Source organism: Stenella coeruleoalba, assembly GCF_951394435.1.
Source record: "Stenella coeruleoalba genome assembly, chromosome: 15".
Classification (NCBI taxonomy): Eukaryota; Metazoa; Chordata; class Mammalia; order Artiodactyla; family Delphinidae; genus Stenella; species Stenella coeruleoalba.
The window spans coordinates 72479705-72498344 of NC_137161.1; the positions used below are offsets into that span (position 1 = coordinate 72479705).

The 18640-nt window shown below is 53.0% G+C and overlaps 1 protein-coding gene across 2 annotated transcripts; it reads right to left on the bottom strand.

Moving 5' to 3' along the window:
- Positions 1-887: 887 nt before the first annotated feature.
- On the bottom strand, positions 888-10105 carry ZNF629 (zinc finger protein 629). 2 transcript variants are annotated; one of them, XM_079945140.1, is made up of 3 exons: positions 9827-10105; positions 7242-7349; positions 888-7087 (listed from the first exon to the last, which is right to left on the bottom strand). In XM_079945140.1, exons 2-3 carry the CDS (start codon positions 7312-7314, stop codon positions 4554-4556), a joined length of 2607 nt encoding a protein of 868 aa, XP_079801266.1. In that variant the 5' UTR covers positions 7315-7349; positions 9827-10105; the 3' UTR covers positions 888-4553. The 2 variants fall into 2 exon arrangements, with proteins under 2 accessions (XP_079801266.1, XP_079801267.1); XM_079945141.1 differs by lacking the exon at positions 7242-7349.
- Between the last annotated feature and the right edge of the window lie 8535 nt (positions 10106-18640).

Sequence of the window (18640 nt, forward strand, 5' to 3'; positions counted from 1 at the left end):
TCTGCTGTGGCAGGTACCACGTCTGGATACACAGCCCCTTCTGCTAAGTATGAACCAATGTGCTCCAGTGTCTGTTCTTCCCCTGTAGTCCCCTCACTTTGCTGAGGATCCTCCTGTGCTGAGGTACCTCAGTGTCCCCAGGGAATATAGAATAGCCTTCTTTACTTGCTTCTACGTGAAACGCAATTCCCTCCTCTCTTCCCCCCTTCCCCACCGTCCCCCACCCCTTGCTTTCCAGATGGAAAAGGGGAAGGAGAGACAATTGAGTCAGCCTTGGGAGTCTGGGTCAGAGAAGCACAGGGAAGGTGGGGAGACAGCTTCCTGGCTGGGGCAGGGGCCCCCGGCAGACTGCGGCAGAGGCAGGCAACAGGTTAGAGCAAGTATTGACCTCAAGCAGCCACTCAGGGGCCATGGCCAGGTCTAGGTTCAGGAGATAGCGCTGAGGCAAGCCTGCAAGGCGGATTCAGCGGAGCAACCCCTGCCTGGCCCAGACAGTGTGGAGCCCAGGCCAGGCCCAGGCAGGCCCAGCGGTGGGGGAGGAGAGGCTTGGTTGGGTGCAGAGCTTGCTCCTGGCCATTCTGGTTTCCCTTGCATCTTAGGCAAATGGCTGCCTCCTGTTAGCCTCAGCCTCTCCACACGTTGGGGGCTCACGGGCTACATCCTGAGAGTGAGATGACGAGCCAGGTCACCACCCACCTCTCCTCGGGGGCTAGGAGGCTCTGGTCCAGAGGAAGAGCTGGGCCAGGGCCAGGACCCAGACGAACCAGGGGAGGTGGCTGCCGGCTTCTGGAACTAGAATCTTAGGCACTTTGCCTTGTGGCCATCTGGGGAGGGTGCAGGTGTTGGGGCCCAAGAGGCCTCCCTGGGGCAGCACAGCTGGACCCGAGCCAGCGAGTGCGAGTCACCAGGCTGCCACCCAGAAGTCGGCATGTCGTGCTGCTTGGCTCTGCCACCTTCTCAACACATTTCTGCCCCTGTCTCCCAAGGGAGCAGATTCTAAAACTCCATAAACCCTCAGGCTCCCACCAGCAAGCTCTGGATGGGGATTTTAGGCCTCTGGGAAGAGGGCTGCAAGGGCGGCCTGGGGCTGGGCTGAGATTTTGAGGTTACACATGGAAGCTGCCCTGGGAGAGGACGGGCTCTCTCAGCTTGCTCTAGGCTTGAAAGAGAAGACAGAAACCACCTGGGAAATCTTATTCCCTTTATTCTCTTCAACTATTCAACATGACCACCAGTGACACAACACTGTTATTGACACACAACACTCAAAAGTGGGGCCTCTCTTCACTCCAGGGGGGACAAGTCAGGTGAGTGGGGCTTCCCTCACGGGGGCAAAGGAGTCGGGACTGCTCACCTGAGGGGCGGGTGCCATGGAACCCACCTCTTGGTTGTGATGGTTTCGAGTTGCCCCACCATTCAGGATTCATGCCCATGCTCCCTTCTGACCTCCATATCCATAGCAGTTTCAAGTTTCAGCCTAAGCTCAGATCAGTTTCTGTTCTCCCCTCTGCTTTCACCAATGACGCTGTGACCCTGTGTCGCACTCCTCCACGAGGGCCCTTCTTAAGAGTCAGGCTTGCGTGGAGTTGAACGAGAGGGTTTGGCTACGCTCTGCCTTCCAGACCCAGTTCTGGTGGGAAAGTGCCACGACCCCTGGGCCTTGGCCTGAGCTGGTCAGAGGGACTCGACACTGCCACCTCCCCCAGCCTGTTCCCTGTTTAGTTCCTCCCAAGATGTAGCTTGCTCTGGGAGGAAAGTACCCAGCTAAAAGAGTTTGGGGAGGTGGGCAACAGAGAACAGGTGACACCCCAAAGTTCTCTGACTCTGCCCCCTTTCTTGCTATGAAACCCCAGACCCCAACTAATCGTGTCCACATCATCCATTCAGTACCGGAGCCAAGACCTCTGGCCCTCACCCTACAACATGCGAGCGTCCTACTACGTATGCTACACCCTAGTCCTCGGTTGGCCTTCAGTCGGCCTTTGACCACACTGACCATCTTCCCCTGGACTGACCCTGGAGCCCCAAGGGCTCTCCAGGACCCTTCTGGAGACAGATTCCTCAGACCTGTTTCTGAGAGGATCTGCTTCTAGCTTTACAAGGGGTTTGTCTCTACAACTGAAGTTTCTTTCTGCTGCCATCTTACAGGGAAAAAAACCTGCTTGGAGAATCGTCTCCTCTTCCTCAGTCTCAGAGGGACACCCCCTTGGTCCATGCTGTCAGTAGAGGCAGGCAGCCTTCTTCTCCCCTCTTGGTGGTGCTCTCTGACCTGGCACTTGGGTGGGGCGGGGCTTTATGCAGATGTTAACAAGGGTCTCCCCGTAGTCATCCAAGGCCTGCCTTTTCCTTCTCCCCAGCAGGCCTCACTTCTTCCTCCTACAGCGTTCTATGACTTCGATCTTTGAATTTGAGGGTCATCCCTTTGGGAACAGGATAGACAAAGGGTGAAGGACTTTCACCTTTTGAACTTTTAGGTAGTGGAATCAGAGGTCTCTTCCACAAGTTTGTAGGAAGCTGGGTCACCCTCTCCAGGGATGTGACTCCTCACCTGGCATCTCAGTCCTCTTACTTCAGGACCACAGTGCGTTACAGGGGCCAGCGCGGGGTCAGTGGGCACTTCCATTGAACCCAGCACTGGACGGAGTCCTCTCCTTCTTTAAGGGTCTCTAGGGTTAGGGGATGGGGTTCTTGTTACAGATGTTTCAGGAGTTTTCTCTCTCCAACCATTTTAGAAGAAAACAGTCTGTTTCCCCTGCCACACACTCCCAGTCATGTGAGCGGGTTTGGCTGGGTTAATGAAAGTATGTCACTGTGTGTGGTGTGTGAGGACTGGAGACAAGCCTGGCCAGGGAGTGTGTTTCTCATCCTTCCATTTCCCTCTGAAGGTTTCTGGCTAAGGAGGAAAGGAGCCAAGTGGGTGGAATCTGTCCCTTTGCAAGCCCACAGTCGGGCTGGGTTGTTACCAACCTCACAGGGCTCCAGGTACCAGGGTGAGGTGGTCAGGTGGTCAGGTCTCCATACTCTTCAGGGACCCACGGTCCAGTCTGTGGGGCGTTTGGACACCCATCACAGTGTGCAGGCTGGCTTGTCCTGCTAGCAGCCTTGCTAACAGCTCAGATGAAAGAGTGAGGTTTAAAATCAGGTTGCTGGCTAATCAAAGCTCTCTATTCTGTCAACTTGCTGTCCCTCGTTGCCACAGAGAGCCCACACATAGCTCTCTTGACTTGGAGAAGTCTGGGGAGGATTTAAGCACACACAGGCCTTGAGTCTCTGAAGGGCTTTATTCTTTGGAGGTCGACTAGCAGCGGTTCTCCCTCTCTGACTGAGGACAGAATCTGAGGAAATGGGCTGCCACTGCAGCAGGACTGGTGGCAGTTAGATTTCAGGAGAAGCCTCCTGACAGTGAGACCTGAGAACGTGGCAGGAGGGACCCTCCATCCCTGGAGGCCTCTGAGAGTAGACGTCCCCAGCTGGGCTGGGGAGAGGGGAGTCCTGCCTGCTTTGGGGGTGGGGGGAACCCTCATGGCCTGAGCTGGGATCTGCTTGTACTTGTAGTTTAACAAGCTCTTGGAGACAGGGAAGACTGGGCAGCCTGGAGTTTGTTGGGTTCCATCGGAACAGTTTCTCCACCTTGGTCTGCTTTCCTCAAAGCACTATAACCAACCCCCTACTCTTCCTCCCTAATTTTTGTGGTCTCCTTATACTTAAAGCTTTTATGCACCCCAAACTTCAGCCTTTAAAAAGGCTGGATTTTTTTTTCCTTCCCCATTTTTGGGTTCTTTCTGATCAGGAATTCCATGGGCCTCTTCCTTTCACACACACAATCATCTAAGGCTGCCCTCGTACCCCAAGGAACCCCCAGTGTCCTGAGCTACACCTTCTTTTCCTGGTTCCTGGGTCATTTCTCCTCTGTGGATCTGAGGGCTCCTCATCACTTATTTGTCTCCTCTGTTTTCTTCCTTTTCTGGTTCCACCCCATTCCCGCGCTCCTCCCCAGACGAGCAGTTTCCTCAGTGTAATTGTCCACGGCTCTGGGAGAGAGGTTCCCTCCCATACTCCAAGGGGAGAGAATGCAAGTTCGTGGGAGGAGCAAGTTCATGGGAGGTTCTTCTACACCTTCTAAGGGTCACTCCTCCCAAGTCAACGCCATTGTCATATTCCCTGCACTTCCCTGACTCTATAGTTTCACAAGGATTTCAATACAGTTTTATAGAGTTGTCTAGAGACATATTGGGACCTCTTCCTACAATTAATAGGGCTTTTATCCACTATGGTTTATAGGGTTTTTCTGCTACAGACTTAAAGGGCTTTTTTTTCCTACGTATTTATAGGGTTTCTAACCCAACAGTTTTTCTCTACTGCCTTATAAGTGGTTCCCACCAACAATTTTAAAGGGTTTCTCATCACTGATGTAAAAGCACTATTTTTACCCACCATTCTTTATCCTGTGCCTCGCTACAATCTGAAAGAGTTTTCCTCCTTTCCCCACATAATTTTTGGGGAGATCCAGTGTTCCTCTCAGGGAAGAGAGGCCCCTGGTCTCCAGACCCATTTCACAGGGTGACCCCTGGGTGGCAGCTCCTATGGAGGAGGAGGGCTGCGACTTCTGTGAAGCCGTCTCCACACTCGGGGCACAAATAGGGCTTTTCTTCCAAAAGGGTTTTGGGGCTTCCCCCTTCCCCGTGGCTGCTGCTCTCTGTGGGGATGGGGGCTTCCTCCTCATTTTCCTGGCCTGTGGACAGGGTGGCTGGCTCTGGGTGGGGGTCCTCAGGTTTGGGGGACTTTTCTTGGGTATGGGTCTCCTGGTGCCGGATGAGGGCTAGGCGATCGAGGAAGGAGGCCCCACAATCTGAGCAGCTGTAGGGTCTGGCCCCCAGTGGGCTCCTGAGGTGCTCCAGGAGGACCGAAGAGCTCTTCCCCAGCTCCGGACTCTTCTGGGGTTTCCCGCCGGCGTGGACTTTCTGGTGCAGCAGCAGCTCGGAGCTGAGGCCAAAGCTTTTTTTGCATTCGGGGCATTTAAAGGGCTTTCCACTTAGGAAGGGACTGGGCCCTGCCCCTTCCCCTAGGCCAATCCTATAATCAGGAAAGAGAAAGGGCTTTTCGTTGCCGTGGGTGAGCTGATGTTGAAGGAGGACAGCGCGATCCAAAAAGCTTTCTCCACAGTGGGAACAGATGTAGGACTTGGAGGACAGCAGACCCAGCCTTTGGCTGAAGCTCTCCTGCCCATCAGGCATTTTAAAGGGCTGTCCTGGGGGGTCAGCTCTGCCCTCCGCCGCACCTGGATAGGAATTTCCTCCAAAAGGGAGCCTGGGGGGTCGAAACTGAGGCGGCTTGGGGGCGGAGTGTGCAGGGAGGCCATCTGAATTTTTGTAGGGGTTTTCTCCAATATGGATCCTCTGATGCTGCATGAAAATGCCCTCGTCATTGAACCCCTTTCCGCAGACGAGACACTTGTGTGGTTTGGCTCCAGGGGGTGGGGTCAGCAGGGCAGGGTCCCCGAGCCCCAGGAGGCTGTCTCCCTGAGCTCTTCGGGCGGGGGTCTTGCCCCTTTCATGGATCACTCGATGCTGCTCCAGCTCGTGCGCCTCCAAAAAGGCCTTCCCGCAGTCGGAGCACACGAAGAGGTTCTCATCCATGTGGGTGCGCACGTGCGTAATGAGGTTCGAGCTCTGGCTGAAGCTCTTGCCGCACTCGGGGCACTTGTAGGGCTTCTCGCCCGTGTGCGTGCGCCGGTGCTGGATGAGGTGGGAGCTGCGGATGAAGCTCTTGCCGCAATCGGAGCACTTGTAGGGCTTCTCCCCGGTGTGGATGCGCTGGTGGCGGATAAGGGTGGAGCTCATGATGAAGCTCTTGCCGCAGTCGGCACAGATGTAGGGCCGCTCGCCGCGGTGGATGCGCTGGTGATTGATGAGGTTGGAGCTGACGCTGAAGCTTTTGCCGCACTCGGGGCACTTGTAGGGCCGCTCGCCCGTGTGTGTGCGCTGGTGCCGCAGCAGCGTGGCGCTCAGCGTGAAGGTCTTGCCGCACACCGGGCACTTGAACGGGTCCTCGCGCAGGTGAGTCCGCTGGTGCTTGATGAGGGTGGAGCTGTGGCCGAAGCTCTTGCCGCACTCCAGGCACTCGTAGGGCTTCTCTCCGGTGTGCGTGCGCTGGTGCTGGGTCAGCTCCGAGCTCTGGATGAAGCTCTTGCCACACTCGGTGCAGCGGTACGGCTTCTCGCCGGCGTGGATCTTCTGGTGCTTGAGGAGGTTGTGGTTCTGGCCGAAGCGCTTGCCGCACTCGGGGCACTTGTAGGGCTTCTCGCCCGTGTGGGTGGCCTGGTGCTGGATGAGGTCCGAGCTGCGGTAGAAAGCCCGCCGGCACTCGCCGCACTTGTACGGCTTCTCGCCCGTGTGAGAGCGCTGGTGCTTGATGAGGTTGGTGCTCTGGGTGAAGGCCTTCTCGCACTCGGTGCACTTGTAGGGCTTCTCGCCCGTGTGCGTGCGCTGGTGCTGCACCAGGTTGGAGCTCCAGCTGAAGCACTTGCCGCAGTCGGGGCACTTGTAGGGCTTCTCGCCCGTGTGCGTGCGCTGGTGCTGCACCAGGTGTGAGCTCTGCGTGAAGCTCTTGCCGCACTCGGAGCAGGTGTTGGGCCGCTCGCCTGTGTGGATGCGCTGGTGCCGCAGCAGCTTGGACCACTGGCTGAAGCTCTTGCCGCACTCGTTGCAGATGTAGGGCTTCTCGGCCCCGGAAGGGCGGCCTTGCACCAGCTCCCGCAGGCTGGGCTCGTTGGCCGGGACCACCGGGGGGCTGTTCCAGGTGGTCAGAGTCCCCCACTGCCAACTGGCCTCACAGGCCTTGGTCCAGTCAGACGGGGTCGGGACTACCTCGGGGGTTGGGGGGTCCAGAGGGGTCTGGTGGTCTGAGGGGTTGGAGTGACCCAGCGGGGCCGGGGGGTCCTGGGGGACTGAGGGATCCTGGGAGGGTGTCTCCAGGGGCATCTCTGGTGGGTCCTTGAATTCTGGACTCTGAGCTGGATCTCCCAAGATGACCTCCTCCCCAGAACTTTCCTGCTGAGGGCTCTCCTCTTCGTTCCCACTGTCGGCACCTACAGAGAGAAAGGGAGTCTCCAGCCCCCATTTCCTTTCAGAACACGGGCCGAGCATCACTTCCCTCCCCTGGGTTTCCCCCAGAGTCTGCGCCCCTCCCTGAACTGGGGCTACTGTCTTGTCAGGACCGCAGTCCCTTCTTGTGTCCCTCACCTCGATGAGCATCGTCGGGGCTCAGCTCAGGACCCTGCAGATCAGGGCCCCACAGCGCTGCCTCGGGCTCCATCCCAGAACTCAGGACTGCCCAGTGCTCCAGGGACCCTGGGGAGGGGAGGGGAGGGGAGAGAGCACACCATGGGAGCTGACCTCCCGCCTTCCTTTACTCCCCCAGCCCCACTCCCCCACCTGCCCACCCCCCAGCCCCTATTTCTCCTGATCTGAACTGCAGTCTCCTACCTCCCCATTTTTCTGGGCATCAGTTCTCACCGCGCCCACACCCCTCCCCCCACCCCACCCCCGCAGGCCAGATTCCTGCTCCAGATCTTAAGATCACAACTAAGCAAGTAGGTGAATTTAAGAGTGTAATTAAAAGCTCATCAGTCATAACCCTTTGAACCCACACTGGGGGCTGGAGAGGTATTATCTCACACCCACAGGGGAAGCAGGCTCTCACCCTACCCCTCTGATGCCCAGAGGCTGGGAAACCTGTTATTTTGCTAATCAGAGGAAGTTCATTAAAGACTCTAATTTTCCTCCTTAATGGGGCTGCTAATTGGGACCAATAAACTTTCCTTATGAGCCCCATAGACAACCAAGACTGCCTGGAACACTTAAAGAGTTAAAAAAAGAAAGTAACCACCCTGATTTCCCTGAGGGGACAGGGCCCTCCAAAAGACTGGGGCACTTTCCCGTTATCCAAGCACAGAAAGAAGGTCGAAGCTCGGGCCAGAGGTAGGGAGAGGGGGCAGTTTAAAGCCATCGGGGGCTTCTGCAGGAACTACCTTGAGAGGGAATTGGAAAGGAAAAGAGAGGCGGGATGAGTGTGTGGAGACCACCTGGCAGCTGACACAGTGCCCACTGTGCTGTCCTCATTGTCGCACCCCATCCTCCCTACAGTCCTATGAGGAGACCCAGGAATCAGGCTGTCCATTTTCCAGATTAGGAAATCAATGCCCAGGGAGATTTCTCCAAGGTCACAGGCTGGGAAGTGGCAGAGCTAAGACCAGATATGCAAGGCTCTGTGTCTGGCTTGTCGCAGCCTCTAAGAGAGGGAAGTGACCTTGAAAGTCATGTGAAACTCATAAACGTGGGCAGCTGGGGAAAGAAGCTCAGACAGAGCCTGCTGGCCATGGGAACGGGATGGAGAAATTCCTGGGATCAAGAGGTTTCCCTGGCTGTAAAAGGAGGGGTTGGATCCTGACAATCTGTAGCTGTGAACTCGAAACAGAGTACTCCCCGCTGAAGGCTTCCACTACCACTCCCATCCTGGTACCCCTTCCTCTAATCCATCTTCTCTTTCGTTACTGCTGTATCCCATCCCTAACACGTAATAGGTGCTCAATAAATTTTGAATGAACGAAAAATCAATGAATGAGATGCCCCTTGCTCCTAGAAAACCTGTTTGGTCCAATGCCTTTAAAGGGGATGGCAGCAGAGGAGCAGGAGTTCAGAGTAAAACACAGGCAGCTGTCACTCCAGAGACAGTCATATGATTCCATGATGAGGGAACAGGGCCACAGGAGTTAAGTGCTAGGAGGAGAACTCCCCAGAGAGACCCTGGGGAGGGCCTGGGCTTTGAGTGGCCATGTGGGATGACCACTGTGTGTATGGGGGCGGCGGTGCAAGGACTTGTGAGAAGGCAGCAGGGTGGTGACCAAAGTGAAGCAGGAGCTAGCTGAAGCCTGCCAAACAGCAGTAGGAGAGAGAGGGCTTAGATGTTAGGAAGTAAATGAACTTCTTCATCTCCGCAGCTCCTTAGGCTATGAGAATCCCCCACCCCCATCTGTAAGTGTCTTTGGGAAGGTGGAAGCAGGGACTTCTGCCAAGCTGGGGGCTGCCTGACTATGTTGAAGAGGCCTGCTCTGTTTGCTGAGGACAGGTAAGAATTTATGTACCATGATCGTCTCTCGAGAAATTCAAACTCAGCGATCCAGGGTAGAAGGGAAGGGGTTAATGACAAGGCCGACATGGAGTATCAAAGTGGGGAGAAGGAGGGAGGCAAGAAGTGCTTGGGCCTGCAGCGGCCTCGACCTCAGGCCAGCCCCACTGCGGAGGGAGGGAGGGAGGGAAGGAGAGGAGGCTGCCTCACAGAGAGGTGTGGAGAGCGGCCCAGGGTGACCCTGACATGGAGGCAGCCGCGGGAATACAGCCACCCTGGCCCCGGCCCCCCGACGCCCACACCAGCCCGGACCCTGGACTTCTGCTCCAGCCGGTCCCCACGACCCTCCTTCTGGCTCCCAACCCCGAGCCTGGCATCCTCCCCTCCCCTGCCCGGGGCACCCAGGATTCCCGGCTCTCCCGCGGCGCCCCGGCCCCCGGCCCGGCCCGCCAGGCCGAATTCCCTCTTCCCAGAATGCTCACGCCCTCCCCTCCCCCACAGCCAGACCCTCGCGCTCTTCCCAGAATCCTCGGCCCTCACGGCCCCTTCCCGGCCCCCACCCCTAACCCGGGCGGCCCGGGGGCGGGGGAGGGGGCTCAGTCCCGCGCCCGGCCCCTGCCTCTCGCGCCCCATTGTTCCCCGGCGGCCGTCCCGGGCCCTCCGGGCCAACCCCCCGGGAACCCAGGCGCCCCCAACTCACGGCTCTGGGGTCTGGGAAAGGCCGGAAGGCAGAATCCAGCCCCAGGGGACTTAACCCCTTGAATGCCCTGCCTCGGGGGGGCGGGCTAGATGCCGAGGACTCTGGGGTCCTTCTCAAGGGGTGATCCCAGGCTGAGGACCCGGGGACCAGTTCAGGGTGACTGGGACGGAGCAGGAAGTGACCCCAGCTTCCCGGGCCCCTCTAGCCTGGAGTCAGAGCATCAGCTCTATGGGATTTAACCCTTTGCCTCCCACAGCCTGGGAGAAAAAGAGGACTGGAAGCAGGGAGGTGGCTGAGACGACGCCCCTCTCTCCGTCTCCAGTGGAAGCCAGTTCTCGGGGGAACCCAGATACCAGTGAGGGGCTCCGGATTTATGGCCACCCTCCATTTCACAGGGGCTCCGCCTGCCGCTCCCAGAAAGCCCTATCTCAGATTTGTTGGCTGCTGGTCTCCGGGGCCTGCCTTTGTTGGGACTCAGACCCAGGCATGGGTCCTGGATGCCTGGATTATGGGGTGGGAGCCAGGGCTGGCAGGACAGACCTGGAGACGGAACATCCTACAGACCAAAAATGGCTTAGGTGAAATAAGAAGTCACAGCAACAAGCATTTGGGCTGAGGGGACCAGCGCAGCCACGAGAGATTTGTGGCAGCCCTGTGTCCCTAGCCCCAGCCTCACTGGGAAGTGTGTGCTGGCCCCTCTTCCCCAGTTAGCTCCCCTCAGAGGAGGAAACTGAGGCCCCGTGGTGGCAGGAGGGAGGAGGGCAAGAACGTTTCCCAGTAGCTCCAGGGGCACCCAACTCAGAGCAAGAGAAAAACCCTGGTGGCCTCAAGTCCAGGTTATCTAGGCCCCCAATTTTTATAGCCTTTTTCTCTTTTCCTCCTCATCACAATCAATGATTATCCCCATTTTACAGGAGAGGAAACTAAGGTGTGAGAAGTGAGGGAACGTGCTTAAGCCATGCCATTATTTCAGTTTAACACATTGGTATATGGAAGCCTATTATTTCTGGGCACTGTGGGGAACATAACGGCAGGGAGACCTCAGAGCTGAACAAAAATTGGGCTCTCTACCCTCGAGAACTCAAGAGGTTTGATTGTGTGTGTTTGTGTGTGTGTGATAAACACAAAGGAATTACAAATCACATTCACAAAGAGAATGTGAAAAGGGCTATCTGTCCAGAGATGTGAGGGAGTGAGGGGAGGAACAAACTGTCAGAAATTGCTAAGGGGAGGCAACTCCTCTGGGCCTACATATGCGGTTTAGAGAGTGTGACCAGCAGAAGAGGCCCTGCTGGCCCTGCCTCTGCTCCTTATCAGAGCTGTCTCCTTCCACCTTCCCTAGCAGGCATATCTCCATCTTATCCTTGGCTTCTGTCACCTTTGACACCTCAGTCAAGCCTCAGGGCCTTTGCTCCTCCTGGCCCCCCTTCCCCTGCTCTGTTTCTCCGAAGTACGCATCACCTCTGGCACTGCCTTCCCCTCCCGCACACACAGGGGTTAAGATCTGCTCCATCAGGGCAGGGGCCTGGCTTCTTGTAATCACTGCTGTCTCCACTGCACCTAGAACAGTAATGGCAGGTAGTAGGTGCTCAGTGTGTGGAATGAAGTCATCCTTCTGCCTCTTCCATCTGTTTCTGGATTAATCCCTAGGCTGGACAGATGGGGTAGAGTTGGGCAGAGCCTCCACTGCACAATCACATTCGTTCCCAGACATCCCCACTCTCCCCTTTGCTCTGAGGGACAGGTGAGAAGGAGGCCGACTTGGGATCAGAGAGGCTTGTGGGCAGATCCGGCCCTCAAGGCTCTCTTCTGCCCTCCCAGGGCTGCAAAAGCCTGACCTGGCCGTGGGGCAGTAAGTCTACAGGAAAGCTGTACCCTGGAGGCTCACAGAAGAGTTGAGTTTGGCCTACAAGGTTTTGGGTTTTTTTAAAAACTGAATTAATTGCCACATTTAAAAATTGGTACATTTCACATAAAAATTCAAATTTTGGAAAATCCAAAGATGTGGCAACATCACCCAAATTTTCACATGGCAACAACTGGCTGGGCGGTAGCTTCCTTCTTTAGAGGGGCACAGGCTTTCCAGTTTGTCACAATCCTTGTCACTCCTCTTGTATTCCCCAACTGTGAGGCTGAAAGGTGGTTTCAGTATGTTAATCATCTTTCACTGTTGATGCTCCAGCACCCACTTAACTGTAGCTATTGATTCTGTACCCCTTGATCTGTGTCTACCAGGTTCAGAGTAATAAATAGGATGATGTCTGCTGACGTAGTTCCTTTGATTATTCACTACATGCTGGGCACTGTTCCAAGGGTTTACATGTAGTAACTCCATGAACCTTCAAAACAACTCATGAAACCAATATTATTATTATTTGAGGATAGAGTAAGTCACTTGTACACAGCTTACTAGTGACAGAGATGGATTCAAACCCAGGCATGCTGACTTCAGAACCATCAGGGCTCAGGTTGGCTGCGTGTGTGTGTGTGTGTGTGTGTGTGTGTGTGTGTGTGTGCGTGTGTTTCTGGGACCACAGAGTAAGCCTCTCAGCCCTGCCATTCTCTCCTCATCTTGCTCCACAAGCTGGAGAGAGGAATAGGGAAGGGCAGGGCACTCCGGATGGGCCAAGCCATTTTCCAGAAAGTTTCCTGTCCTGCTTCTAGGGAGGCAAAGGGCGCTCTGACTACAGACGACAGTGTGCTGTCCTGTTGCCTATAGTCAGCTGGCACAGTGGCCGTGAAGGAGACCCTCCTGGCAGGGGAATTCCTGGAAGGATGAGGATTGGATTGACTCCCTGCCTTTCATGGACAACCCACCGCCACGTTCTTCTTGGTCACAGCTCACGAGCCTCCCACATGGCCCCTTAATACAGGGCCTTGTGCCCCGAGGCCCAGGTTGCTTTGAGGGCAGTGAGGTCCTGGAGGTAGATCCTGATCCAAACCCTGCTCCATCCTCACTGCCAGGATGATCTTGGGCAAGTCACTTTGCCTCTTGGAGATTTAACTTCCTCTTCTTTGGAAAGAGGATGAGCCTTGGTTTCCAAGGGACGGGAGGGTTAAATGAGATGATCAAGAATTTGGAGCTGACCAACTCTAGCCACGTCTGCCTCAGTCTTCCTCATCAGAGGGCACAGCCCTCAGCCTGGTGGGCAGGAGAGCCAGGAGTCTGGAAATCTGGGTAATGTCCTGAGTAATCTGGGAGGACTTGGGGCCACGACTAGACACTCCAATCCCCTGCTGTATGGATGGGGACGCTCTCAGGGCAGGATGCAAGGACTGGGAAGGTGAAGCTGGAGGAGGCCACTCACCTCACCACCCCAGGCACCTTGTCACCAGGACAGCTGTCTAACCACAGGCAGAAAGGCTGCCAGATGCTGCCACCAGGAATGGATGGGGCCTTCTTCCGCGGAGATATGCGTGCCCACAGGGAACATTGGGAGCTGCTATTCAGGAACGTGGTTCTCAAATGCGGAACAAGAGCTGGGTCTGGGGACCTGGGGGTCCCTTCCACCTCTGAGAGTCTGAGATTCCAGACTCAGGAACTGCTCAAGTGCCAACGGTGGCTCCTAAGTCTTTGTCACAACAAGTCCTTCCCTCCTGGTGCCTCCCGACCACCGTGTCCCCTGAGCTCAGAACCAAGTCCTTCCTTTACATTCTCTTCCTCAGAAATCTCCTGTTGCATGTGGTCAGTTCCAAATCCTTAGCTGTTAGCTGCCCAACTCTGCCCCATCCTCAAAGCCTTAGCTCTTTCTCTCCATCTGCCGAACAGACCCGTCCACTTCGTCCTCATCCCAGATTCACCGGCTCCTTTTCCCTACGTGATACCAAGCCTGGGGGGGTCCATCTTCTGTACCCCTTAGCCAGTAGGTCCTCAGGCCTATGGCACCACTGCTGAGTCCATCCAGCTCTTCCATCCGCCTGCCCCAGGCCACTGCAGCCTCCTGGTTCTCATTCCTGAATTACCACAGTGACTTTCCAGACAGCTGTCCTGCTTCCAGTGTCCTTTACTTCTCCCCACCCATCTGGTGCCCATGGGTCTCCCCAAAGGCACTGCAGTGTTTGCCCTCAGAATGACTCCATGGTCCTCATCCTCAACAGAGATGGTTTGTTTGTTTTTTTAATTTTTGGAAATTACGGAACTTTTCTATTTTTATAAAGTTAAAATAACTTTGATTAAGCTACTGAAGACCACATATATCATTGTGTAAATAAAATTAACTTATATATTAAGTAAATGTGTATATTATATATATGTGTGTATATTATATATATATAATACAAATGAAGAGAAATGAAATCTTTGTATACTGTTTTGAAACCAAATATTTGCATTAAGGTATGATCTGAACTAACTCTAGTCGCTAAGCTTTCAGGGCCTCAGTTACCACCTCTGCAAAATGACATGGTCGCTCAGATGTTCTCCAACCACAAGAGTCCGACTCTGTGAGTGACTTTTGTGTATATCTTGACTATTCTGGGGAGTTTGCATAAGTACCTGGAAAGAGTTACTTCTGGGGAGGAGAACTGAGAATCTGAAGTAAGAGCAAGACTTAGCTTTGTAATCTTTTGTTCTGTTTGATGATTTCCAATTTAGAGGAAAAAAAAACAACAACACTTTTTTTTTTTTTTTTGTGGTACGCGGGCCTCTCACTGTTGTGGCCTCTCCCGTTGCGGAGCACAGGCTCCGGACGCGCAGGCCCAGCAGCCATGGCTCACGGTCCCAGTTGCTCCGCGGCACGTGAGACCCCCCTGGACCGGGGCACGTGAGATCCCCCTGGACCGGGGCACGAACCCGCGACCCCTGCATCGGCAGGCGGACTCCCAACCACTGCGCCACCAGGGAAGCCCACAACCACTTTTTAAATGGAAGGTTACGAGTGGAGATTGTGAGATTTAAAAAAAAGTTGATTTCCTTTTCAGGTTTGTACTAATCCAAGTCAAATTAGGTCGATTCAACTGATTTCCTATCCATATGTGACACATGGACTAACCTTCTGGAGAGGTTCCCATCAGCCCTGGGAACAAATGCTCTACTGGGGCCTAGGGAAAGGGAAAGGAGGTTGAAGACAGATGGAGGAGAGTATTATATTGTCACACACATTAAAGTTCTTTTAAAAAAATCGGGAAGCTCTCAAAAGTTTGAAGCCTGATTGACATCCCCCAAGGAACCTAGAACTATGCCTGTAGAACAGTGAAGTTCAAAGCCCCGGAGGCCTGGCCCTATCTGAACGCAGCCTTTCTGCCTCCCTCACAGGTAATCCCCACCCTCCCACGTACCAAGGGCTCCACTCCACCCATCCCCTGACAGAGTAAGGGCTGTCCTGCTTCTGGGCCTTTCACCAAACCCTGACTCCCTCCCTCTGCTCTAAAGCACTTCCCCTCCTCCTGTCCACGTAGCTGAGTCTGGTCTGTCTGCAGGGTCCTGATCAAATACCAGCCAACTTAAATCTAGGCCCTGATAGTAGCTCACATTGAGTAAGCATTTTACAACTTATACTTTCATTCACATGAAGGCATTTGTTTCTACCTTTGAGAGGCAAGTATTATCATCCTCTTTTTACTCACAAGGGAATGGGACTTCAAACAAGTCAGATAACATGTTCTAGGCCACAGATCAACTGTGAAGTCTTGGATTTCCCAGCTTTAAGACTGGGGCTTCTCTCCTTCGAAATCCAGCTAAATCCTACCCCTTCCTTCCCTGACTACAGTGTCTCCTAGATAACTGTCCTCACCTTTGTCTGGGGGTCTGACCTCAGGGATTCCTAAGTTCTACTTAACACCTTTGCCACATCTGGGTACCCACTGTACTATTATTTATTTGATATGTTTCCTTCAATTTGACTCATTTTTCTTTTTCTTTTTTTGGCCACGGTGAGCAGCTTGCGGGATCTTAGCTCCCTGACCAGCGCTCAAACCCAGGCCCCCTGCCGTGGAAGCACAGAGTCCTAACCACTGGACCACCAGGGAATTCCCTGACTGACGCCTTCTGACTGCTGAGAGGTTCTTGTTTTGCTTTGTAGGTCTGTTTATTTCCAAATACAGCTTCATAAGCAGAACTATGAAGTCAAAGATATGCAGCCTTTCTCTAAGATTTATGTCCTCAGATATTAAAATGACCCCTTTAAGTTGGTACCATAAGGGAGATGAGGGAACCTGGCAGTTGTGTTTGTTTCTTTATTTGTACCTTGCTTGGTTTCAACAAAGACTTGAAGCATTGCAACAGGTGCCTGGCATCTAGTAAGCCTCACAGCCGCTAAAACGCTGGCCATAATTACTGACAGTAGCAGTAGTAGGGTATCATGATCAAGATAAAAAATAAAATGGCAAAGGGAAAATAAGGGGTGAAATGATAACATGAATCCAGGGTTGGGATACAATACATATGTATAAAGCTCTGTTTATAACTACTAAAAGTGGGTTACAGATTTGCTGTGCTTTCTAGAGGCTGAAGCAAATATTGGTTACAAAACTCACGTGAGGTTTGGGAGAAAGTTCTCCGGTGAGTCCTCATCAAGATGACATTTTGAGATGCCGAGGGCCATGTCTTCAACCCATCCCCTAATTCTGGATCCAGTCCAACACAGAGACAGATGGCAAACACAGCTCCGACGGGGCATGATAAGCAGCATGGCTGCCATAAATGCAGCCGGTTTTAAAGACACTATTACAAATCACACATCCCGCTCATAATCCCAATAGGGGGATTAACTACAACATACATCTTTAGGCTTTTTTGGGGGGTTGGCAGATTAGATACACAGTACCTCTTCCTTGTCGTCTCCAGGGGCCATTCACAAAGAATGAAACATTGGTGGCCCTAGAAATACCCAACTGATAAGAAGACGGTTTTGTTTCAAGCTTTAAGGGGGATAGTATTTGGAGGTTTTGTTTGTCTGGTTTTTCACCCTTGAGATCTGATCACTAGATTTGGAAAATACTGCCTTTTACAGGGGCAATCAAGCTGCTCTGGCTTACAGCTGTTCTATCTCCAGATCATCTGTCCAGCTTTCTTCCCCTTTCCTCAGATGTCTAGGGCCTATAACCTCAGAGGGCTCAGGTTTGACCTCCTTCCTTCCACTTTAACTAATATCTTTTTTTTTTTTTTTTCCAGCCACACTGTGCAGCTTGTGGGATCTTAGTTGCTGGACCAGGGATTGAACCTAGGCCCACGGCAGTGAAAGCCCCAAGTCCTAACCACTGGACCGCCAGGGAACTCCCACTGATATCTTTTGTGCCAAGCATTTTCCATGAGTTATTTTAGTTTTTGCCGTAACTCTGGCACATGGCTATTACTGCCCCTATTTTATGCTGAAGAAGTGGAAGTTCAGAGATATATGAAGTAGCTTGCCCAAGGTCACCCTGTTAGGTAAAAGCTGTGATTATTGCAGTCTGATAGGACTCAGTGTCCTTCCTCTTCCCTACACCATGCCATTGTACTCACAAATCATCCATTTGATGGTCTGGTTTAGAATTCTAGCTGAGTTAAACATCAAGATTCCTGGCCGTTGGTTTGTGTTACTGATATCTTTCCCCTCTTTTGAAAATCATGATTTCATTTGTCTGTCTTTTGTACCTCTTCTCCAAGGAGTCAGGTGGCTTAGAGCTCATTGGCAAATTTTCTCAATTTCTTCGTCCAAGTCAGATCAGACGTGACTTAGTTCAAAGCAGCATGATGCTTTCTTAAAATCTCACACCTCCAATGTCAGGTTTCAATTTTCTCTCACCAGTGTTGGTTATAAAACAAACCTCAGGGACTTCCCTGGTGGCACAGTGGTTAAGAATCCGCCTGCCAATGCAGAGGACATAGGTTCGATCCCTGGTCCGGGAAGATCCTACATGCCACAGAGCAACTAAGCCTGTGAGCCACAACTACTGAGCCTGCGTGCCACAGCTACTCAAGCCTGCTCACCTAGAGCCCGTGCTCCGCAACAAGAGAAGCCACCACAATGAGAAGCACGTGCACCGCAACAAAGACTAGACCCCACTCGCCGCAACTAGAGAAAGCCCGCGTGCAGCAACAAAGGCCCAACGCAGCCAGAAATAAATAAATAAAATAAATAAATTTATAAAAGAAAAAAACCTCGTAATGCAAATAAAAACAACCATGAAACACTGTTTTTAACCTAAGAAGTTATCAAATATAAATAGTCTGATTATATACTTTGTGGAGAAACAGACCTCTCAAACATGATTAATAAGAGGATACATCTGCACTGCCTCTTTGGAGGAAGGAGAAATTTGCTACACTGATCAAAATTCAAAATGCCCACACCCTTTGACCCAACAATTCCATTTCTAGATCCTACAGGCTTGGTGACACGTGCACACAAAGATGTATGCACAATCATATGCACTGAAATGTTGTTTTTATAGCAAAAGACTGTGAATAATCTACATGTCCACCAATAGGGGAACTGATTAAATAAATTATGGCATATCCATATAATGGTATACTCAGCAGCTGTGAAAATAAATGAACTACTTATGTACAAACTGACTCGAAACATTCTCCAAAATATGTTGCTATGTGAGGGCTTCTTGGTGGCGCAGTGGTTGAGAATCCGCCTACCAGTGCAGGGGACACGGGTTTGATCCCTGGTCCAGGAAGATCCCGTATGCTGCAGAGCAGCTAAGCCCATGCGCCACAACTACTGAGCCCATGTGCCATAACTACTGAAGCCCACACGCCTAGAGCCTGTGCTCCGCAACAAGAGAAGCCACCACAATGAGAAGCCCACGAACCGCAACAAAGAGTAGCCCCTACTCGCCACAACCAGAGAAAAAAGCCCGCGCGCAGCAACGAAGACTCAATGC

What these genes read in the sequence shown, in the direction of transcription:
- ZNF629 (XM_079945140.1), bottom strand. Translation starts at nt 7,314, where the DNA reads ATGGAGCCCGAGGCAGCGCTGTGGGGCCCTGATCTGCAGGGTCCTGAG. An exon ending in CCCCGACGATGCTCATCGAG is followed by an intron (nt 7,088 to 7,241) that starts GTGAGGGACACA and finishes TTCTCTCTGTAG; the next exon opens with GTGCCGACAGTGGGAACGAA.